This window comes from Haliotis rufescens, unplaced genomic scaffold (genome assembly GCF_023055435.1).
Source record: "Haliotis rufescens isolate VD_foot unplaced genomic scaffold, xgHalRufe1.0.p SCAF_26, whole genome shotgun sequence".
Taxonomy (NCBI): domain Eukaryota; kingdom Metazoa; phylum Mollusca; class Gastropoda; order Lepetellida; family Haliotidae; genus Haliotis; species Haliotis rufescens.
The window spans coordinates 671,860-698,280 of record NW_025963957.1 but is presented as its reverse complement, the minus strand read 5'-3'; the positions used below and the strand labels follow the sequence as shown (position 1 = coordinate 698,280).

The following is a 26,421-nucleotide window of genomic DNA, read 5'->3' as shown; positions in this document are numbered from 1 at the left end:
ACTCGATGACTTGGTTGATTGCATGTCATCGTACCCTGATGGCGTGTCTGGTCATCCAAGGTGCCTTTATGGATCGGGTGGCCAGGCTCGATGACTTGGTTGATTGCATGTCATCGTACCCTGATGGCGAAGCTCGGGTCATCCAAGGTGGTTTAGTGGTTTTGGTGGATTGGCTGATTGCTCTGATGGCCAGGGATGTTGCTTATAATATTATTGAATAGAGTGTCTGGTCCAGACTTGACTATTACAGGCTGCCATCATGAAGCTGTAATATTGCTGAGTGCGGCATTAAACAGGAAAAAAACTTGTATGAGTAAACACACCCCTGATCAAGAATTACAAACTGAAAGTAACATGAAACTCAAGCACCTGTGTTGGGGATCTATAAAAAGGGTTGTATCCATCTTCTTCTGTCAAACCATCCCGTATATGTTTGTCATACTGTGATGATTATTTTGAATTCCTCACCACACTTATACCAATGTCCTTGCTTTAGTTTGGTTTGGGTTTCATTCTGGCCCCCGTTCCTCAAAGCCGTCTTTCATACAGTTCAGTTGTAAATGCATGTCCAATTATATCATCAACTCAATGAAAGAACTGAATGAGGAATTAAACTGTGGTTCTATGCCAACAATTTGTTCGCCTTTCAAACGCATTCAGACATGGATAAAACAGTATCAACAAGCTTGTTTAGTAGGTAAGTGAATAGGTTCAGACTTGTTGATTTCTAACCTCAATAAACATCATGCGGTATGTGTGATAATCTAGAAACATCTGATTTCCTATTTATTGTTGCACTAGTACATCTCACAACAGTCAAGCTGTGAATGTATTGTGTGGCTGACCCCGAGTCCAATTCATTCAGGTCTCGGAAGAAATAGAAATGTTGGTGAATACATGGTATTTCCGGTACATAGGAGCCAGTGTGAAGGCCTATACACGGATAGAGCGAGTCTCATTCTTCAGACACACTGAAACCACAGCCACTGACATGTCTATAGGTGCCTAAGTGTTTACAGTGGGGAACATTTGAGTCCATTTCCCTTTTTTATATCTGATTAATCTCAGGAAGGCATTCATGCTTTTCTTTGATAGTTTGGGGCGGTCGGGTAGCCTAGTGGTTAAAGCGTTCGCTCGTCACGCCGAAGACCCGGGTTCGATTCCCGACATGGGTACAATGTGTGAAGCCCATTTCTGGTGTCCCCCGCCGTGATATTGCTGGAATATTGCTAAAAGCGGCGTAAAACCAAACTCACTCACTCACTCACTCTTTGATAGTTTGACGATTTGTTATGTATATTATAGTGTGAATAATACGACTTAATGTGGTTTGCCTTTTTCCAATCTGGAGTATGTGTATCCATGGTCTGTGATAATCAAGACTAATTATTGTTGATTATGCCAGTGCGATTCTAGATGGACACATGCGAATTGAGGTTCTAGATTACTGGGTGCATATGTTTCTAGGTTTGTCGGCACCATACCCGTGCTCATGTGTTTCACCGAAGTGGTAAATGTCCGAGGCCTGCATCACTTTAGGCTTTCCTCCCACATTAAACTGACACGCTGTGATAGAACTGGAATACTGCTAAAAGCGGCGTTAAACCCAACTCACTCACTCAAGTATCACTAGCTGGTCATTCTTTGTTGTTCTGTGTGGAATAATTTGTTTGTGCGAATTCTATTAACATCGGGTCATTTTCTAACTGTCACTCACAATAACAGTTCATGTCCTTTACTTTATGAACTAAATCTCAAAAAACATCTGTCTGGCCATCGGGTGTTTGACAATCCCAGGCAAAAGCAGACAGTGGCAGACAGTGGCAGACAGTCGTGCAGACAGTCGTGCAGACATGTATTTTAGACGCTGTGCTGTATGATATAATGTTTCTGTGATGAGAGCTGTTTTACGAGCTCTGTTGTGTTAGAAATCAATGGCTTGATATAAATAAGCGTCATTTATTATACATACTTATCTTCCATGGGAAAGCAATGGTTTGATGATTTTTCCCATAAGGAAATGATTTTATCTCAATTAGGATCATTATTTCATGTACAGTTTTTCCTGATTTCAGAAATAGCAGTCTTGGTTATTCAGACAAGCATTGTTGGAATGGTATACACCGTGTGCCTGCTTTGGAACCATCCTGTTAAATATTTATCCCAGTTGTACGAGTAAATGAGCAAAATTACACAGTTTGAAAGATATATGACTTTCATGTTTTTTGCATTTCTGGAGGCATTGACATAATCAGTGTGCAATAGCTTGATACCTCCATAGGCATAATGTATATTACCGGTACAGTCTATTCCTTTGAAAAATAAAATCCACAATTATAACTCTAAAGTATGATATTGAAGTCACTTGTTATAAATAAATTAACAAAATTAACAGATTCCTGAACATGAAAACTGTAGACCGAGGTAACAGATCAAGAATTTATGGTACAAAAATAAAACATTTATATCGCGGAGTGATACTAACAAGCCAGATATACATTACATAAATGCATGAAAACGTGTGTTGTTGATCGTGACTTCCATGCAGAAGTTCAAATGTAAACACAACAGCATGGAGTTATGAAATAAGTGATATTGGTCAGCACAATGATAACATAATAACTACCCACTGTATTATAAACCAATCAGGAAACAGTCCATTTAAAAAAAATTGCTTGGTTAGCTAATCAAATGCCATGGAATAACAATTTATTTATACCGGAAACAATGGAAAAGAAGTGTTCCTCCAGCCAGTATTTAGAGGCCTGATGTTTCAGACTACTGCAACTTAGCCGTGTATTTTCTCTCAGTTGTGTTTACTACAACTGGTTATTTTAAGCCCTAGTTCATATTGTTCACATTACCCCCTAGTGTGTGAAACCTTGTTATAATCCTATTGCCTAGCCTGGGGGTGCCATGTTCATTCACTAAATCAGTAAGGAAACTCGCTAGTTAATAATAGTTAGCCTTAGCAATGCTGTGGGTGTTTGGCTATTACTTCCCTAATTTCTACCTAAGGACATGCTGACGTGTTTACGCTGTAACCTTTCCAAGCAAGGTTTTATGTAATGTAAATTCCATTTGCTTACATGAGCATATAAGGCGAAAAAGGCTTCTATGGAATGTAAATATTTTGACATTGGATAAAAGATGTTTTGATGTTTAAGAGTTTACCTCAAGGGGATTGTTTGGGTCCATAACATTTTTGGTTAAAGCAAGAATGTGATAATTATGGTCATTTATTTGATTGCATTTACACTACTGGCATGTTTACAAAATGTATTTAGACATGCGTAGAGGCTGATTTTTGGCCCAAGTCTGTAGTAAATAATAGTAAAAATTCCCAATTTTGATTAAAAATTTCCCAATTCTTCAGAATATTTCAAAATAAGATAATAAAAATTGATGAAATTAATTCAATCACGATATTGTTCCAATATCCTAGCCAAGGGCATTTACTGGCTTATGTAGTTGCTGTGATTAAGAATGTGTTCTATTTTCTATGTTTTGATGGAATATGTGGATATCAGATTTGGTTGTTAACAGCAAGCTTTGTTGGTTTGGTGCTTAACACTGCACTCTGCAATATTCCAGCTACATGACGTCGGTCTGTAAATAATCAAGTCTGAATCAGACAATCCAGTGATTGACATCATGAGCATTGATCTACACAATTGGAATACGATGACATGAATCAACCAAGTCAGCAAGCCTGACCACCCGATCCTGTGAGTTGCCTCTTACGACAAGCATAGTCAACCTATTGTAGGGCAAGAATGGGTTGGTGAAGACCTATTCTACACCGGATCTTCATGGGTCTTAACACCAAGCATTCAATCACTCTCTACATGCCATGCCTCTTTATTGTAGATGAGCACACTGGGTTAAGTGGGAGTGGACACTGGCAAGTCATTGCCCAGCAGCTTGTCTGTGGGTATAATAATGATGGTAATCCTGTCCATGGTGCTGTGTATATACATATATACACCGACCAGACAATAACTCAGTAGGCACCTCGGACCACCCAATTCTAGCACAATTAACAGCTTATCAGAGAGACATGATCACAGAATTATGGAGGCAATGATCTGTGACTTGTCCACTGATACTGTGTACTGTGTACTGACTACATGCTATACAGACACAGGTATTGAGGGAGGACGGGAATATTGTCATGAATGTGTTACTCAACGTTGACTTTAAGTTGTGGACATGCTACCCAGGTTCATGGTTTAGCTTTGAAATGCTTATTTAATATGAGAAGATGAATGTTTTTGTGTCACTTATTGCATGACAGATAAAAACAAGCATAAAGTCATTAATATACAATATCCTGCATGATTGCCTATGAGACACACGTCTTTTCGTCACATGTAAATTCCATACTTTTTCTCTCCTGTGTGACAGCGACTTGAAACATTAACAAAATGCAATTGAAATTTGCTGGCAGACCTAGAGTGAGTGAGGGAGAGTGTGGGCGTGTGTGCATTGTTGTGTACTCACAGGTGGTGTACAATGATAATAAAGATTAAGCTCTTAATACATTACAGATCCCAAAGAATCTGGTTCAGATCTCTGACAAGTCAGTGGCATCATAGTAAAGGTGCCATTCTAGTTTGGTCTCATATTTCAAAGCAGGTTCACAGTCATGCTGCTGTGTTTTGACTTTGAGGACAGTTCTGTTCATTTCTGTGTTTTATATCAGTTGGCTTTTTAATGCAATGCACGTCTGCACCACAGCGGAGCGTAGTCTTCCTAGATTTCAATAGGGCTGTGTATTGGCCTTAAAATTGTATTGCAATATAATGTGATAAACACTGATTGTACACACAGCTCCTGTTTCTAGATACTAAAGTAAATGTTACGATGGCGAAGTCAGCATGGTCATTTGCCGTGCTGGTCATTTTGTCAGTTAATTCTGAAGGGAAACTGCATTAGAATGAATTTCTATGTAGTTTTTAGGTTATATGATGTAAATAATAGAAACTTGTTTTACATTAAACTATGGTTATAACAAACTGAAACGGACCACTAATATTAGTTATACAACATATATACAAAAAATGGATGGGACCATAAAACAGTTCTTCACAGCCGTTAGTTTGCTATAATTGCGTTCGTTATTATTTATTACAATTGCATATTTTATTTACTTTTTTTTTTTATGCAATGTACCGGAACACAGAAAAAATATTGCAATACGTATCATTTTAAAAGTGTATTGCAGTATACCAATACCAGTGTAGTCCTATGCTTCAATGTATGTGACAGGCAATACGGTGTTTAAAGCGTGATTCATTTCAGTCCGGGCCTTTGTAAACATCATCTGATTGCTCCGTATGTTGAGTCACGGTACGCTGTGTGACAGAGGTGTGAAGCAAGCACCTGTTCACTGGGATATTTACATCAACATATAATGTTCACATTGGTTAGCCAGAAATTCAAGTCCAGGTTTATCAGACGGGGACAGGTTTATTGCTGGAAATTGGAATTTGATGTCAATGACTACAATTCACAGGACACTGTACACTGTTTGTATATTGTATGTTTGGTTGCAGTGGTTCGATTTAATGTTTGCAAATATAGGCCAGCTGACGTGACACTGGACCTGTTGCCTTATGTTGCTGACGACATATATATCTACTTACCATAATTGTCCTATTAAGCACCCACTCGATCACCTCTGACCAACTTCTTCCTTTAAGAGTGTCCTGTACTAACTCCGAACATTTACAATAGAGTCCCTATTTTCATGCATATATTACCGATGTTTTAGATTAAACACAGCAGTATAACATGGGTGGGTATGTGATTGGAAAGTAACTACAGTCAAACACCGGTTTGTCGAAGTTGAAGGGACCTACTTGGAGTTTTCTGAGGTTCGACACAACCGAAATATGATGACTATAGAAGGGTTACGCAGGGACCAAGCTTTTACTTCAAGACAACCGTTATTTGGACAGAACGGAGCTTGACTGTATTATCATTTATGAAACAGGTTTGTTTCACTGATGTTGAACAAAGTTTGTTCACTACTGCACGATCTCCTACAACAATTGTAACTTGTCCTGTTTTTAATAATTGTTTTCCTTTTGTTAGTTTTCTTAGCACCCTGGGTGTTTATTATGGCAAATACATTACATATATGTTCATAAACTACATATACCAGTTATTGATTATGTTAATCCAAAGTGAAAGAATGCTTTGGTAAAACATCTATTTTGTTTCAACGCACTGATGTTGTTGATATTGAGCAACGATCCATTGGTGTACAATGACACACAATCAGCCAGCTCACTGAGCCTGCCCACCCAATCCATTTATTCACCTAAACTACAAGGATACCATGATTAGCCTGACCACCCAATCCTGTCAGTCACCTCTTACAACAATCCTTTGCAATGATGGCTTGGATAATGCTGAAGATAGTTTGGATATTGCTTAAAATATCATGGGAACACTGCTGAAATAAGTGCTGAGACTCATTCACTCAACATGATAAAATTTGTTACATAATCCCATCTTTAAAAACTTCCTTCTCACATTGTATGTTAGCATTTAGAGTGGCGGCCATGCCTTGGTTGTTTAGCTGCAAGTGATGACAAGGACACATCTTTGACAAGTGATAACAGTTATTCCCAGTCGAAACGCGCCCTAGGTCAAACAAGGAGTGGACCAATTTAAACTACCTGGCCATAGAAAGTGACATTCTTTAGTAGTAGTATGCTTCATGCTTGGTTTGCGGGAGTGCTTGTTGAAGTGTTTTCCCCTTAGATCCTTCCGACTAGCTCTATTCTTATCCATATCATCAAAGGTAGCTTGTTCGGCACAGCTACTACAAATGGGTCATGTCTGACAAAAAAGTATTGTGTACCAGGGGATGTTTTTGCCTGTAAGGAGTTTAAGATTGGCTGCTAGTTTGTGTTGTTGAGAGGGAAGAGCCGGAGATTCTCTGGATTGAGGATACAGTGAGTTCCTGAAGTAATGAATAAGACAAGACGGTACATTAGATGAAATGTGAATAAGTATTTCAGTTCAGTGAGTTGATTTGACGATGCTCTTCCTTCAGAAATAAGGAAGTATGATCTTTAAAGGTTTATCATTGTAACTAGGTGTGAATGTAGATTTTGTTTCTTATTATTGATTTTTCATATCTATCTCAGGATCTAAATTATGATAATAATATTAGTTGTGTGTAAATTCTGTGCATCATGCACAGTATACTACTCAATATAAGTTAGAGAAACCTGATTCTTTCATATTACTATAGATAATCTGTCATGACATATGTTTGTTTGTTTGTTGTTTAACGCTACACTTAGTGATATTCAAGCTTTTTGACCGTGGTCTTTTAATAATCGAGTCTGGACTTGACAATCCAGTGATTGACATCATGAGCATCGATCCACACACTTGCATCAACCACGTCAGCAAGCCTCAGTCCACCCGATCCTGTTAGTCGCCTCTTACGACAAGCATGGGTTGGTGAAGACCAATTCTACCCCGGATCTTCACGGGTTGACATAATATGAAAGAATCAAGTGTTCCTTAACTTCTTTTTAGAAGTACGTATGTATATTAGTAGCCCTTGATTGAATTAGCTTAAAGATATAACCATGTTTCCAGTAAACATGGTAACTTTGGACACACATGCACATCATATATAAGTACAATAACCTTAAACGCGATATTTACCCCATTTCGATCACCTCACCTGCACAATATAAATATGCATGGGATATTGTGGACCCATTCTGACCCAGGATGTGAGGAATAGGTATGAAATAGGTCACTGGCCAGGTAGGAAGGGAGATGTGAATGATTACCTGTCTACCTGAAAGGTAACTGGCCAGGGATGACGTGCAGGGAGCTCAGTTTTACACTTTTCACATTCAATGTTGAAAGATTGATGAGACCGTCCAAGTACACTCTCAACTAGTTCAACCCTGACTTCGCAACACAGTGTCATTGGTGAAGGATTTCTTCTAACTAAATAGAAAATGTAACAATGTCATCCATGAAGGGTTGTTAAAATGGTTGAATGTGATACTTGGTAGTACAAAGTGTCACCAGTGACGGATTGTTAAAATGGATGAATGTGATACTTGGTAGTACAAAGTGTCACCAGTGACGGATTGTTAAATGGTTGAATGTGATACTTGGCAGTACAAAGTGTCACCAGTGACGGATTGTTAAAATAGTTGAATGTGATACTTGGCAGTACAAAGTGTCACCAGTGACGGATTGTTAAAATGGTTGAATGTGATACTTGGTAGTACACACTGTCACCAGTGACGGATTGTTAAAATAGTTGAATGTGATACTTGGCAGTACACACTGTCACCAGTGACGGATTGTTAAAATGGTTGAATGTGATGCTTGGCAGTACAAAGTGTCACCAGTGACGGATTGCTAAAATGGTTGAATGTGATACTTGGCAGTACACACTGTCACCAGTGACGGATTGTTAAAATGGTTGAATGTGATGCTTGGCAGTACAAAGTGTCACCAGTGACGGATTGTTAAAATGGTTGAATGTGATACTTGGCAGTACACACTGTCACCAGTGATGGATTGTTAAAATGGTTGAATGTGATACTTGGCAGTACACACTGTCACCAGTGACGGATTGTTAAAATGGTTAAATGTGATACTTGGCAGTACACACTGTCACCAGTGATGGATTGTTAAAATGGTTGAATGTGATGCTTGGCAGTACAAAGTGTCACCAGTGACGGATTGTTAAATGGTTGAATGTGACACTTGGCAGTACACACTGTCACCAGTGACGGATTGTTAAAATGGTTAAATGTGACACTTGGCAGTACACAGTATCAGTGATGAAGAATGTTCAGACATTATTTGCCACCTGTTTGTCCTACAACACAAGCCACTAAAATGAATGTATGTTGTCTACCTTTGGAGATGACCCACGTTGCAGTTACAGAACGTTTTTTCTTTCAACAGTTGGCAGGTGGTCATACAGCTTCTTCAGGGGACATGGTGCACTTTGAGCTACTGGGATTGAAAATGTAGACTAGAATATATCATGGCTGGAAACTAAGTTGAGATGAGACCATTTGGCTTGATCTCACTCGCACATCACTCATGCTTTCACTCTTATTTTATCCCCTCACTCTCTCTAATGCATCTTCTCCGACTCTTCCTTCTTCCTTCTCACCCTCATACATTCCAACCACATGCCACGATGGAGCTTGTCCAATTACAGGACACTGGCTTGAGGCCTACATACCTGCAAGTTAATTATCCCATCCACATCTACCTGCTATATGGTCGACAATCCATCACAAGTAGGTCAACTCGCGATTTGAATCTGGGAAACTTATCCTGTTTGAATGACAATCTAGGCGAGGTCGGGTCATTTTTCAAACTACAGGCTTTGAGAAAGTAGAAGATTCTGCCGATGAGGTGGAGTCGGACCTGTAGGTGGACAGTGCAGTTATGGGAGAGGCTCTCAATGATCTATGTCATAAAATGGGGTGTAAAAACGTTTGAGAAAGAATAGCTCAAATGAAGATTATCACTTGGATCAAAGGATGACAGATTAGAGATGGATTTGGAATGGATTATATTTGTACTGTTTAACTGTTGTAATAACCAGGCAGTTATTAATTTTCTGCAACATTCAAGTAAAAACAAAAATGAAACTTGTTTATGTTATCAGTAAGTTTAAAAATAATTTAAATTCTATTAAATGTTTTATTATATTGAAACATTTAACCTATGACTTTTATGTTTACATTTTCCTTGTGTTGTTATTTTCACATCATTCACTAAATTACAGTGATTTGTGACTTGTAAACAACCTTGTACAACAAAATACAACAGAGTTTTATATATATGGCTTGGTAACCCCCAATGGTATAAGTAGTCTGGATGGTAAGAACGTCCTCCAGTTATCCTAAGAATGAAATGCATTAGGACACATTTAGATGTTGGTAAATAGAGACTAGCCAGAAGAAGGAGTTAGGGTCAGCTGAACACAGTGGCGGACATGAATGGGAGGCTGTGTCCACAACATGCATACAGGTCTTTGAAAGGCATTTAGAAGTGGTACACACAAGGAGGAGAATTTATGGATGTCAACTTCTTTATTATGAGGAACACAACGTTTCGAAGTATATGCTTACTCCTTCATCAGGTGAAGGATAAATTCGATTCCTTAATATGCATACAGTAAGGGAACACTCATACAGACATTCAGAAAGGGTTTTTTTCCAAGGTAGCCCTGGCTCGTGTTATTTTTTTGACTACCAAACGTAATATTGCAAGAACAAAAACAATTTCACAAGGAGCCAAACGCATTAAGTGAAGGAAAACAATGTGACAGAGGCTTCATGTTGTTACCAATGTCAAAGCACTTCATCCTATTATATTATGGCACGTAAGACAAACTTGGAATTTGAAAACCTGGATTTCCTGGTCTTGAAAGGGTAGCTTATCTGCACATAACTAGTTTTTGTTTTGGGGCGGTCGGGTAGCCTAGTGGTTAAAGCGTTCGCTCGTCACGCCGAAGACCCGGGTTCGATTCCCGATATGGGTACAATGTGTTAAGCCCATTTCTGGTGTCCCCCGCTGTGATATTCCTGGAATATTGCTTAAAGCGGCGTAAAACCATACTCACTCACTCACTAGTTTTTGTTTATTCAGCCAATACCTGAGGCAGATCATGAAGTAATTTTCATCTCCAATTGGTTTTGATATGAGTCAGTTGTGATTAAACACTTAGGCATCTTCATGATTGCCCAAGGCTGCCAAATGTAGAATTTGCTGTTGGTCACATTGTGACCAAAATGGTTGCCAGGAGAGAGCCTGCTTGCTAGTTTAGTTAAAACTGTTCAGTTTACATCAGAATCGTCCCTTCAAGTTTAGTTTGTGTCAACCAATATCTTGAATTGTGATAGTTATTAACCTCCATTTAACATGCTGAATTGTTTCTAATTGTTGATCCTAATTGTCCAAGGTGACATGTTTGAAGTGATGTTTACGTAAGCTGAGATGATGATGACAGATCATATGTTTAAACATATCATGCATTCATACAAATTCAAAGGGTACAAAGAAACTGTTTTCACGATCGATCATGTTTCCAAATTTGTCTGTTTGCAAATGCTGATGCAGCGTTTTCTTTATGAATCAACAAAAACCTGCACCCTCTTCATACAATTCAGCTCCTATGTCAGATCATGTTGTACAGTACACAAACACAGGCCACAGTAATCACTGGAGGTAAATGTCAGAGAATGTCACTCCAGTTATTGCTGGATATCAGACCAACATGTGGTCACACATGGGTTAGAAGTTTGTGCGGTTTAACTCAACTGTTACCATTTTTATTGACACTAATTTGGATCTCAAACTACGAAGCTAGCCATGTTAATTTATAGACAGTATCTTCATCTAAATATGTTGAGTTGTGAGATATATTTTATGTACATTGATGAACTGTTGGCATGTTTATTGGTTCAATAAACTTGATAAACATAGTATTTCTGACCGAGACTTGTGCTCAGATATATATGTGTATTGGCAAGCGGAATGTAAGTATATCAACAATGAAGCTGATGGTGTTGTTCCAGGGTTTTACCTTGACCTGCAGGACTCGGGGTCTGAGGATCCCAATGATACATTTTAGAATGAATGAGTATGGTTTTACGCCGCTTTTAGCAATATTCCAGCAAAATCACGGCGGGGGACACCAGAAATGGGCTTCACACATTGTACCCATATCGGGAATTGAACCCGGGTCTTCGGCTTTAACCACCAGGCTACCCGACCGCCCCCGATACATTTTAGAAGTAATAAGGGCCCCGTGAAGTAATGAAATACTGTAGTGAACTGGACTGTAAGACTTGATAATTACATTGATCACAGGACCTTTATATTCTTCTATGGGGTTTCCATTCTGTACATGTGTGTGTACTGGACACGCATTTCCAAGTCACATTCGATAATATATGATATATTATACAATTTGGATATTTATTGGAAAATTGAGAAAGAGGACTTTTGATTAAGTTCTTATACAGTTTCATTTTGATGATGAAGATGATGATGATGATGATGTTGGAGATGTAACGAGTGCTGCTGGAGGACTGGTTTGGCACTCATTCTTTTGCGAGTTTAAGGACACCTTGATTCATTTGGTCTGGGAACACTGATTATATTGTGCCTTTAAACTTTGAAGAAGTGAAAATTTAAGATGATCTGATACTTGGCATTGACAATGATAACATGGTTAATAGACAAACATGAATGATTCAGAAAACACAATACAGTTCTAAAGGTCTTTGATAGTCATAACCAAATGATTTCAGAATTAACCGGTGATATTTGCAGATCAGCAGACAAGCAGTCAGCAAGAAAAACTTCATATGTTATGCACATAATTATATATGATCGTGATCTTTGATTATTCAGATGATATGCAAATGGTTTGTCGACCATATTGTACCAGGTCTACCTTAAAATTGTTTAGCGATGAATGCAACATGTTTTGATGTGAGTCTCACAGTGAGATCAACTGTCAGAATTGCATGTAAATGTTGTGAGCAGGCCTGGCATCACGTGACCCTGTGTATTCTCTATGTCAACATGACTAATGAGGTGTACCGCTGTTCTCTGTGCAACAATGGAAGAAATGGGGCAGATGATCCTCTAGTCTGCAACCAGTACCTATGATTAATGTTGCTTGATAGTTGGAATGAAATATTCGGGGACTCCAACGCGTTGTTTGGGGCATATTATGCCTTTAATTATGATGCAATTTGATACATCGCTATGTCATATTTGACATACTTGGCATACATAGGAAAATGATATTGTCCTGTCACTGGCTGGAATTATTTAAAGGACTTATGTGTTTTTGTCATGAACATTTCGAATGTAGGGTGTTCATGGAAGTCGGATGATTATTTTATTTAACTATGTGATGTACATGTTTTGGGTTTTTTGTGTAAGTTTATTGTTTTGATGATTTCATGATTTTAAGTCCCATGTTAATCAATGACTAACTGTTAATTCATTCCTCACCATGTCAGCTCCATGAAAAGACATAACATAAAACATTGACTCAGACACTGAGAAACTACTCTTAATATTTCATTTGGTTTGTGGATCTGCAGTTGTTTCAATGTACTTCACCAATTTTATACCTGAATTGTTGACAAAAAAGAAATATGCACCCAGTTTGTTAAACTGCAAGACCAATAGAACCTGCTTGACGAACATAAATATCCCTGTGAAGAACACAAGAAATGTCAGAAATTCCTCTTTGGCTTACCTGACTGAACGTGAACATATCTCATGGCATGGTACATGCTTTCATCTCCTCAGAAACCACTAGACCAATAAATGAGTGAGTGGTGAGTGAGTGAGTTTGGTTTTATGCTGCTTTTAGCAATATTCCAGCAATATCACGGCGGGGAACACCAGAAATGGGCTGTGACGTTGTACCCATGTCGGGATTTGAACCCGGGTCTTCGGCGTGTCGAGCGAACGCTTTAACCACTAGCTACCAGGCCGCCCCAACTTTACCAATGAAGCTGAAACTTCACATGCTTGTCCCCACCAATGATAACACCTGTATGTGCTCAAGGTGTTTGATTCATGTTTCAATATGGCCGCCACAGCAGCCATAGTTATGCAGATGAGATTTGGTATAGGCGTAGCTAGTGATGGAGCTCAACTCATATGTTCAGTTTTTTTGCATCATTGTATATTTTTAACTGGGTTTGACCTTTGCTTTTTTCTCTCAAAATGAGCTCTTGGCTGAGACTTCATATGCTCGTTCCAACCAATCATAGCACCTGAATTTTCTTAAGAGGTTTGAATCTGATTTTCAAAATGGCCACTGTGAAAATTTTGAAAATTTGTTTAGAGAAGGGAATCTCACCTTGTAATCTCTTAAAACTTTGTCTTTTTGTGTAATACTCAAGACATGTGAGAAGGTTGAATAACATCACATATCATGTCAGCATGAGCTGTATTTTCCAGACCTGTTTTCTTATGATTTAAGTGAAGTTTAATACTTGGAATACTGGCTTGGTGCCATTCAGTCAGGGAAATAACTAAAGCGGTAGATAAATCCGACATTTTACCAGGTAGGATGTTTCATGAGACGTAAGAGGGCAATTGAAGAATGCAGCCAAATAGCTACAACACAACAGGCTATAAGAAATATACTCGTTATAACTCACTGCTGAGATAAAGATAATCTTTCAGACGAATGTAAACTATCATTATCTGCTGAGGCTATAATACTTTAATTATTCGATTTTCGTTCCCATGCTCCTCACTACCAAACACTCCTGCCTTCATGTTTTTGTCCCCAAATAACTTCAGACAAATCCAATTACTTGTCATAAGTGACTCCTTTGTTCTTTACAAATAATACACCATCCGGTAGTGTGGGTAGGCCAACCAAACATTGATGCTCCTTGTGACTCTTTACAGTTAATCTTAATTAGAGTTAATCTTTACAGATGCCTTGAATTTTTTGTTGAAATATAATAAGAATGAAAAATAAGGGGCCTTCCTCATCGCAACTTTGGAAACATTAAACGTGTGAATCTGATAATCGATTCATTATGACCTAAACTAGTTGTTTAAAACATACAAAGTAGATCATTTGTTCAAGCCGTATCGACTTCCTGACTGTTCATGTACAATATCTTCTTATACCAGTTGTATTGTGTGTTAACTGAAGTACAATTATGGCAATCTACATCACATTCAGTTATACCCTAAAATTCTAGGTGGATTGTAGCACTGTTTCCTGATGATGTTAACAGTTCAGAATTGTAAATCGTAATTATATTTTTTCAGAATAACCAGTTCCATGGAGTCGTCCGTTTCTTTTTCCAAGGCGGTGGCGCCAACGTCATCACGAAGTGCATCCGTGTGGCAAGTGATGCCACCACCATGGAGGTCATTGATGTCCTCATTGAGAAGTTCCGGCCTGACATGAGAATGCTGCAGCAGTGTAGATATGCTCTCTATGAAGTTCACGTTAATGGAGGTATGTACTTTTGAAGGCGTTTCCTGATAGCGGTCTTCCACATAAGGCCAAACCAGTTCATTTACTTGTGTTTCAGATTTATTATCCCTGAAGGCAGGAGGGGAAAAAGATTATCACCACTCTTTTATATAAAAAATACTTTAATCACTCAATTTGATCCTGTATTAATGTCATGATATTCATATGAGCCGTCAGTAGATTTGGCATTGGCAGTGCTTCCGGAAGTTTCATAACACATGAGGATTGGTACAATTCCTCTTTGCCACACATGCTGGAGTTATGCAAGGTTGTTATGTCGGTGCTTAGCTTTTCTTGGACGTCTGTCAAATAACCTGAAGTCATTCAAGTAGAAGTAATCTTGATAAGATGTATTTTGCTATCAGCAGTTTGTAAGATACAGGTGTTTCTTCTTAATATATGCAGTGATGTGATCTAAAAACAGCAAGTCAAAATCTGTCATACTCTTCAAAAAGAATATACTGGAGATTTACTTTGCATGATGTTTTTTTCAAATCTTAGTTGGCTAGAAGGAAATGTTTTTTGGGCATTGGCGCTGAACTGTAAATCCTGTAAATCAGACATTTCTAGGCTATTGCCAGTCACAGAAAATATTTATCTTTTTCTGCAACACATGAAGCAGTTTTTGTTGTCCATGCTTGACAACTGGCATTGTAATAAAGAGCAGAGTTCAGGGAGAGTCCAGTTGTGTTTGTTGGTTTTCTCAGTGGGAAAAATAAAGAGGGTTCCTCCCTTATCACTTTTGTTTCAATTAAAGTGCTTCTTCCCTCCCTTGTTTTTGATGCTGCTTTTCTGTTCTATTCTCACCTTTAAAATCACTTTGATATTACAAAGGGATGATCTTCACTTATACAGAGGGGGGGGTCGGTAGCCTAGTGGTTAATGCGTTCGCTCATCACGCTGAAGACCCAGTTTCGATTCCCAACATGGGTACAATGTGCGAATCCCATTTGCGGTGTCCCCGGCCGTTACATAGCTGGAATATTGCTAAAAGTGGCGTAAAACCTCACTCACTCACTCACTCACTCACTCACTCACTCACTCACTCACTCACTCACTCAGAGGCTTTATCACCATGCACACCACTGTTATGTGATTGGAATTTTTAACTATTTAATCAATTTTTGTTTCATACCATTTAATTGGATCCATTGTTTATGGTTACTTTCCTATTCAAGAGAGTTCGGTCATGGTTACAGTAAACTTTACACTGGTTTGTTAACGTTTGTTTTACGAGTGAGGATAATAGAGCTCTGATTTATGTAAGGGCGTCAGAATTATACGACTTCTCCAGGAATACCAGCTCCCGGCAGCTTACACCTAGAGCCCTGCTTGCTTTGGACACGACTACTTTAGATCTCTTTATCACCACCCGACCTGGAGATCAAGATAAACAAGCGATACAAGTACATCTTTCACCAGTGTTGTTTATACTCAATACCTGTGTTTATTCCTTGTACTTATATGGCTCAGAAGGTACCCATCTACACTACATCAAAATAACGACCTTTGTTTGGCAGAGAGGACTATTGTTTGTCAGGAGGCGGCTCGTTTTTCAATTGATCGCTGTCCAGCGCCAGATTCTTTGTGGGTGTTATCTGTGAAGCTGACCAATGATGTATCTCTCATTAACTGCAGGACATGATATGTGCAACATGAACTGTGAAATGGACAAGTGTTTTTCCCATTAGGTTTCTTTGTGCTGTGAAGGAAACACTGATATTGACGTTCTTATCGGGCAAAGTGGCGGGATCTACATGAAAAGACTTGTACGTTTACTGACCAGTGTATTTGCAGAGAGACTAAATAGCTTTGTGGTTTCTGCTCTTATCTAAGTGGCTGGATGATGAATTGAAACGGCTCTTTTGTATTGGATGGATCAGGACAGAAACATTTGGTTGTGAATAACTGTGTAACTGTTTCAGAACATGCTGAGTCTTGAACAAGTATATTTGAAATGTATGTATGAGATGTCAGAGTTAGAAACTAAGTTTTATTTTCACTAGTCTGTAAAGGTCAGCAGGTTTTGACAAACTGATTGCATTAGCATCTGTAAACAATAAAAGTATGTTGTAAAAGTTTTGTGAGATAAGGATGGGCATGCACAGCACACTGGTTGCTAGGTATGGTTAGTGAGATTCTGTTAAGCATCCTCTCAACTGTGACCTGGCTGATTTAGGACACCGTTTGCCACTGGCATACTCCCTGCATGTGTACACCACAATATGCACTGATCTTACTGATATAGCAAACGATTGAACTCTTTCCTCTTGTGGGGACTGGAGCACTGATCATGCTGATAGAGCAGAGGACTGACCTCTTTCCTCCCAGCCTCCCGACATCACAACCAGCCTCCTCACAACACTACAAGCCTCCCACATTCAGCCTCCCCACAACACAACTAGCCTTTCAACAACACAACCAGCCTTTCAACATCACAACCAGCCTCTACACAACACAAACAGCCTTTCAACATCACAACCAGCCTCTACACATCACAACCAGCCTCCCTACATCACAACCAGCCTCCCTACATCACAACCAGCCTCTACACATCACAACCAGCCTCCCTACATCACAACCAGCCTTCACACATCACAACCAGCCTCTACACAACACAACCAGCCTTTCAACATCACAACCAGCCTCTACACAACACAACCAGCCTTTCAACATCACAACCAGCCTCTACACAACACAACCAGCCTTTCAACATCACAACCAGCCTCTACACATCACAACCAGCCTCTACACATCACAACCAGCCTCCCTACATCACAACCAGCCTCCCTACATCACAACCAGCCTTCACACATCACAAGCCTCCCTACATCACAACCAGCCTCCCCATATCACAACCAGCCTCCCCACAACACAACGAGCCTCCCCACAACACAACCAGCCTCTCCACAACACAACCAGCCTCCCCACAACACAGCCAGCCTCTCCACAACACAACCAGCCTCCCCACTACACAACCAGCCTCCCCACAACACAACCAGCCTCCCCACTACACAACCAGCCTCCCAACACCACAACCAGCCTCCCCACTACACAACCAGCCTCCCCACTACACAACCAGCCACCCACATTCAGCCTCCCCACAACACAGCCAGCCTCTCCACAACACAACCAGCCTCCCCACTACACAACCAGCCTCCCCACAACACAGCCAGCCTCTCCACAACACAACCAGCCTCCCCACTACACAACCAGCCTCCCCACAACACAACCAGCCTCCCCAACAACACAACCAGCCTCCCCACAACACAACCAGCCTCCCCACAACACAACCAGCCTCCCCACTACACAACCAGCCTCCCAACACCACAACCAGCCACAATAAATCCCCAGTTTCTGCCAGGAGTGTGGTAGGTACACCCATTCTGATAGCGCAGATGCCTGTAGGTATATATCAAATAGGGAACAGGTCTGCTTTGAACATGTTGAGGCACAGACACACAGCTATTTTCATCTACTGATTGAGAAAACAAACTCCAGTGTTTGGCACTTGAGCAATTGTAGCTGTTTGGTTCTGGGTCTGTGATGAAACTGGTGCTGGTTTGTCAAACATTTGCCATATCTTATCACCATTCATCTTGCTCACAAACAAGTAGTTTTGCTACAATTAGGTGTAGGAGGTGGTAATATTATCTATTTCACATTCTGGTTTTCTATTCACTTTTCTAACACTTAAGGGGGGGCACGAATGGCCCAGTCGTCTAAGGTGCCACGATTCGCTGTGCAGAGTTGCCTTCCTTGGGCACGCCAGAAACCTATGATTGTGGTTTGAATCCCGGTCCCCCCTGATTATGTTTCCAGGTTTACCACACCATACCCGTGCTTGTGGGTTTCACCGAAGTGGTAAACGTCTGAGACCTGCATCACTTCGGGCTTTCCTCCCACATTAAGCTGACACGCCTCAATATGACTGGAATACTGTTAAAAGCGTCGTTAAACCCAACTCACTCACTAAACACTTAAGGGGTCATAGTTTGCTATGCAGAGTTGCATTCCTTGGGCACACTAGAAACCTGTGATTATGGGTTCGAATCCTGGTTCACCCTTAATATATTTCTAGGTTTGTCAGCACCATACCTGAGCTCATGGGTTTCAGTGGTAAATGTCTTGGACCTGCATCATTACAGGTTTTCTTCCCACATTAAGCAGACACGCTGTGTCCAAAACTGGAATACTGTTCAGATCACAGATCATCGTTAAACCCAACTCACAAGCTCACTCAACACTGGAACATTTTGGAAAGTCATCTGAAGGATAATGACGCACTCTTTATGTTGATTTTGAAACATTTCATTTCTATGTCAACATTTTTATAGTCGTACCTGGCAATTTCAAATGTTATTTTATTTTTATGAAAGGAATTTCATTTCTGTGGACAGCAAAACAATACCTAATGGTTTGAATCTGTAATGCTAACCTTCCTTATCTATGTTATATACCCTACATACACATCACAGTGTGTAGACAGTCCTGCTGGCAGTGTGATTGATGGACAGATATGACACTTGACACGTCCTGGCGACCCAGGGATTGTTTTGAGGTCCTTACTTGACCTCCTCGCAGTTCAGGAAGACCTGGGTGTGTTTTGACAACCCTATCTACAGACAGAAGACTCCCATGTGGAATTGCAGAGGGAACGTCAAGTTGTACATCCGATTAATCTAAACACTTGCACGAGCTTTGACATTAGCTGTAAATAGACCAATGCTTATTTGTTATACCATGTGCATCTCATGAACTTGAGGTAACCTTTGGTTGTGAATACAGTCCTCCCCAGGGTGTTCGTGTATAACTTCAACAGGTGATGTAGGTTGGATTAAATCAATATGAAGGTGGTTGTTTCAATTTGAATAAATTCGAATTTCATGTCAAAATATTTCTTGGATAGAAATTATTCTTTTTTTTATTTTAAGAAATAGGTAAGATAAAATATTTATTGCACAATATTACCTGAAGAAACAGTATTCTACAAACTATGTAAGAGGCAACTAACGGGATTTGGTTGTCAGGCTAATTGATTTGGTTGATGCATGTCATTGTATCCCAATTAATGCTCATGATATTAATCACTGGATTGTCACGTTCAGGCACAATTATTTACAGACTGCGTCATATTGCTGAAAAATTGCTGAGTGCTGCGTTAAACAAACAAAAACCAAATATATGCAGAAGTACAAAACACATAGGTACATTCCACATAGTGTGATTTGGTTGTGTTTGTGTACTCAGCAACATCAACACATCCAGGGTCAGTGGCTGATAGGACCCGTGAAGGGCTAGAATAGGTCTTCAGCAACCCATGCTTACCGTAAAAGGCGACTTTGCTTGTCGTAAGAGGCGACTAACAGGATCGGGTGGTCACACTCGCTAACTTGGTTGATGCTTGTCATAGATCCCAATTGTGTGGATCAATGCTCATGATAACAATCACTTGATTGTCTGGTTCAGACCTGATTATTTACAGACCACCGTCATATAGCTGGAACAAACCAATAAAAAATAGTGGCTGATAGCATGGAGCATGCTGTTAGGGTACGATCACACACAGCCAGGTCACACATTGTTACCAACCAATCCTTGGTTTGTTCAGCTCTTGCAAGAAGCATTGGTTAATGAGAACCTATCCTGACCCGGAAACCCCAGTGGGCGAAGACTGGTAAAACATACTGATGTACCAAATACAATTCATTTGCTGGTCAATGAAAAAAGGGATTGATTTCCAATGTTGTTATTTGTGGAGGCCAATCTAGATATCCCCTGCTTTGAATAGGCTGCAGTATTGTTTAGAAGGGATGAAACACTGCCTACTTACCTCTTAAACATCAATAGTTGTTATTACAGAGTTGACATTTGTGTGAGATCCGGGGTAGAATAGGTCTTCAGCTACCCATTCTTGCCGTAAAAGGCGACTATGTTTGTCGTAAGAGGCGACTAATGGGATCGTGTGGTCAGGTGACTTGGTTGATGCATGTCATCGTACGTCAACTGCGTGGATTGATGCTCATGATGTCAATCACTGGATTGTCTGGTCCAGATTTGATTATTTACAGCTGTCATATAGCTGGATTACTGGAATATTGCTGAGTGCAGCATTAAACAACAAACAAACAAACAAACAAAACATTTGTGTAAAGCAAAGTTCTCCTTAGTTGCCATGAATGCAATAAACTATACTGAACAAGGGATCATGAATATTTTGGGGGATACTTTTTATGAAATTGTGTGCTCAGACTTCACTACAAAAACATATGCCCGAAATATCCTAACTGTTGTTTATTTAGTATAGATTTACATACAGTCCTTGTATATAGAGTGATAGAGCTGAGAGGTGATTGTTTTTTAAATATATGCTCAGAGGTCCCTAAGAGAGATCAGCAATAAACAAATAGCTGTTGCAGCCACCTAGCTTCTTCATAACCCACACCAACAGTGTATATAGATGGGTGACAGACATGCAGTGATGGCAGATTAACCTACGTAAACTTCCAGCTTCCTGTTGAGCTTTTCCTTCCTACACTCTGATTCCTTCCAGCTGATGATTACCTGGGGGGCTGACCGGCATGACCAGCCCCCTCACCTGGTAGCCTCCTAGTTCTTCCTGGTTAACTTACCTGCAACACTTGCTGGTTTAAGACCCTGTATCTTTGGGATGATTTAAGAATTGATGTGAGAAGTTGAGACTGAAATAGTTGACTGACGTCATTTCAGAAGTTGAGGCTGACAGTTTGGGAAAGGATTGATTGACATCATTTCTGAAGTTGACAGTGACAGTTGTTGAGAGGGTTGACTGACGTCATTTCTGAAGTTTCGACTGACACTTCTTGACTGACGTCATTTCTGAAGTTGAGGCTGACAGTGGTTTGGGAGAGGATTGATTGACATCATTTCAGAAGTTTCGACTGACAGTTGTTGACGGTAGTCATTTCTGAAGTTGAGACTGACAGTTGAGTGGGTTGATTTAGGGATTGAATATTTGTTTAAAAGTTTTGTATGGCCTTTGTATGTTGTGTTTTGGCATATTTGGCAGTGGGATGGTCTTATTGTAAAATCGTCACTTGTCAAGCCAGAGACTAGGGCTTCATTCTCCTCATGGTTGCAAAATTTAAATGTTCATTTTCGGTTCCTCACTTTGCCATATGGGTGAATACTAGAGGTCCCCTGATACAATGGATACATATCCGAATACTATCTGTGCTATTCCATTCATATCACAATACTTTGGTTGCGATATGATTCGTATCCCAAACAGAGTACTTTTATTTCATAGGTTGATATTTCCCTTTGAATCATTTGTTTTTTAATTTCAGAGATCAAAGATGGGATATTGTAATGCAGAAACATAGGCTAGAGCTAGGGCACTGTGACTGTTATGCTAATTATGCCAACCAGAAAATACTAGAAAATCTGCTTTAAGCTGGTTGTTGAACAGTTTCTTTTATTGTTAACATGTCGTTCACTCGTTACGCGGAAGACCCGGGTTCGATTCCCGACATGGGTACAATGTGTGAAGCCCATTTCTGGTGTCCCCAGGCGTGATATTGCTGGAATATTGCTAAAAGCGGTGTAAAACAATACTCACTCACTCACTATTATTAACATGTTGGTTGGTTGTTGTATAACGCCGCACTCAGCAATATTTCAGCCATATGATGGCTATAAACCAGTGTTCTTTATGTAATGTAAATATTGTATGTATTGCAATACAGGGGTTGTAAATTGATGTATCGTGGGCCTCGTACTGTATACGATACTTTGTTGCCGATGGTTTCACTGCTATGAAATACATCAAGGGCTTACTGTAAATACAGGGATTACGTCATCTGGCTTGATTTTTTACCATCGAACCACTGTTTTGTTCTACACAAGCATTTAAAAGTAATGTTATAAATTAAAAATTAAAATTTCATCCTGTGTTCTTGATTGATGAGCTGGCTGTTGCACACTTGTGTGTATGGAAGGCTGGTGGAAAACAGGCAGTGCACTGGTTAGCGGCTGGAAATGTAGTAGGAATTTCACACATTAATATACAAATCTAACAGCAAAAGTAGAGATTTGACAAACTGCAAATTGATTTGCGACACTTGTACTGATAACAAGTCGTTTGATTGAAAGTTTATAAGCTTAGTCTGAGATTACAATTTGACACCTCCGAGCTGACCAGTCTCAGTGGGCTAGCACTATAAAATCAGCATTAGTCAATCGCACGCACGCATGCACACAAACGGTATATAAGTGCAAAAATTTTGGATGTGACGTTAAACTCCATTTCAGCTCACCTCACCCTACCGCTTACTTATAGTCGCCAAAGTTATGTGTAGGGTTAAATAATTCCATGATGGAGACCTCAAGTCTCTTAATTTCAGAGTTGAAATGGAAGGAGTATAGGTGCTAGAGCTGACAAGAGTGGAATTGGGGTGAATGTTTCAGTAAATACTGGCATCAGTAGGAGATTTCCTCACAGCCTATGTGTATCGGTGATTGGTGGGTAAGGGATGTAAACATGGGCTACGTCGCCATATGAAAGCCACCATCATCATCAGCTGAGCAGGACACTGACAACAGAGCTCAAAGAATATTTTCCAGACCTTGCTAATTGAGGGCTACACCTAGCATGGGTCACTGGATTCATTGCTGGGACATTGAGGAAATGCCAGAATTAAAGGTCTGTTTTTTTGCATCCTCACGCTTGACATTGATGGCTCGAATTTCTTTTATGTGAAGTTTGTAAAATTTGAAATATGCGTGAAAAGTTCAGATGTCAGTTTCTGAATTGGTATTTAGCTGACTGCTTTGGATTGCTGACAAATGAATTTGTCTGAAGATCTGTTTGTAGACGAAGGGATGTACATTTTGCTGGTCATTTTGAGAATTGGCTGAAATGGTTATACTATTCTGGGGAAGTTATATTGGGAAAATAATTTCCAGTAATTTCTTCATCCACTTGTAAATGTATTTTTTAGGTTATTATGTAGAGTTATTATGTATTAAGCGTAAATGTGAATGTAAATGTAGCTTCATGTACACCTTATTGTATGAAAAGTGTGAAAGTCAATATATGTCAAACTCATTAAAGGAATTGAAGTGCAATAAATAGTATGTTCTCATGTGAGATGTTAATATTTGATCAATGGCATTTGGATATGTGCTCTAATAGAAACTCTGTCTTCTTGTTATTCTGAATTCAAAGTGTGTTTTGTTCAGGGGAATAAAATGGAGGTGGTTCATGCAGAGGACGACTTGGAAGTAGTTCATTGAGGGACCTGACAATACATGAATATGAAAGTGCTTTTTTCCAGGTGGACAAAATGAAAAAGGTCTATTTAGGGAACAAAATGAAAGTGATTCATTTAGGGGGACAAAATGGAAACTGTTCAGTCAGGGGCCATATGAAAGTGTTCATTCAGGGGACATAACAAAGGTGGTTCTTTCAGGGAACAAAATGAAAGTGGTTGATTCAGGGAACAAAATGAAAGTGGTTGATTCAGGGGACAAAATGAAAGTGGTTGATTCAGGGAACAAAATGAAAGTGGTTGATTCAGGGGACAAAATGAAAGTGGTTGATTCAGGGAACAAAATGAAAGTGGTTGATGCAGGGAACAAAATGAAAGTGGTTGATGCAGGGAACAAATGGTGAAAGTGGTTCATTCAAGGGACAAAATGGAATGGTTCATTCTGGAGACAAAATAAAATGGTTCATTCAGGGGACAAAATGAAAGTGGTTCATTCAGGGGATAATGAAAGTGGTTTATTCAGAAGACAAATGGTGAAAGTGGTTGATTGAGGGTACAAAATGGAAGGGGTTCATTCGGGGGACATGCTAAAAATAATCAGGAGGGACACAAATAAGGCACTTTGGATACCTTCATGTCATTGAGTGTTACCAAAGAAAAAGAGTTAAACCACTAATGCCATATTAAATCACAGGATATACTCATGAGAACAATGGGCAACCAAGGGACACCTGAAAAATGAAATTCCAAAGTGGGTAGTATTAATAAAGAAAGTATTACACCATAAGTGAAACACCCCCTCCCCCCTACTGTACAAAGCCCATGTGATTTCCATTAGTAAAGTCATTCCTCTAAGACTTCTTACCAGTCAAATAATCGTGCTTCAGATTCTGGTGCTTAGTGTTAACATGTACAGCGGTAAACCTCTCCAGCAAGCAGTTAAACAGTCAGGAACACTTGTTCCCAGGCTTCACACTGGATGACATTGTTGTTGCCTGATGACGTAAGAAATGTCAGTGTTAGTAAACCCTGATGTAAGGCCATAGATCTCCTTCGCCTGATTAATCCTTCATCAGAAGATCCATCACCCCTTTGCTATCACTGCTGCCATCAGCCATCTAACAACAAACAACATTCTTCAACAGGCTCAGCCACCTCATACAGCTGCAAATATCATAGATATATTTTCTTCGTGCAGGTGTATGCACAGATTTAGATCACCAAGCAGGATATACAGTTTTTCTATATGAATGGCTTCAATAAAGAGTCATATATAAGGTGTCAGTGTTGCGTGTGTGGAAATCAGTGGGAACTAAGGCAGTTATGTCATGTTTTACATGATTGCGATCCTGAGTGAGCGATCTCTGAGTTTTAGACAGGTCACAGAACCTCGTGTAAACATTGCTTACATATAATATGAGGCAAGATAATGAACGGTTCTATTTCAGAGTAACAGATAAAGTTTGGTTTAACCATTACCAGGTAATCTGAGCAATCTAAGACAGTGATTGAACATCTCTTGAAGTTGGCGGACAATATTTCATGTCTTGTAAATATTCAGATGTAAGGCCCACCCTAATTAATTCTCTTTCCTCAAAAAAGAAGTATTTTGAGAACTTTTACCCTCACAGAAAAATTAGCTTACTTTTTTTCAAGTAATGAAACAGGTAACATAGAAATCAACTGCTGTCATTTATACAAATTCAAGTAAATGGTGTTTATAGATAATCTTAGGCTATAAAATATGATATTTTGTTCGGATACTTTTATTGTTATTGCTACTTATCATGTACCGTAAACTATGTTTATGACGAACATGCTTTTGACGAACTAACAGATATTTTTTGTCCCAGCCATTTGCTGTATATATGCTGTATATATGCCTATGACGAACTAAAACTAGTGGTCCCTAAAAATTGAGTTTGTTATAACCGTAGTTTACTGTATATGTTTATAGTTTGTAGAATATTGATACTGTTTCTACGTGGATTTTTTGCATAATAAATACATGTTGCTTTATCTTGCGTACAGAGATTGATTCCAGTGGTAGAAACTATGAAAGATGCACTGCAGTCTTTTCTCCCCATTTACTTGTCACTCCAAAGACCCGGG

At 39.5% G+C, this 26,421-nt stretch overlaps 1 protein-coding gene across 1 annotated transcript in view; it reads left to right on the top strand.

Moving 5' to 3' along the window:
• LOC124141472 (afadin-like) overlaps positions 1–26,421 on the top strand; it is an 82,600-nt gene that overhangs the window by 7,854 nt on the left and 48,325 nt on the right. Inside the window, exon 2 of the mRNA XM_048402408.1 lies at positions 14,848–15,040. Coding sequence (XP_048258365.1) covers positions 14,848–15,040 — 193 coding nt within the window. The remainder of the gene's footprint in view (positions 1–14,847; positions 15,041–26,421) is intronic.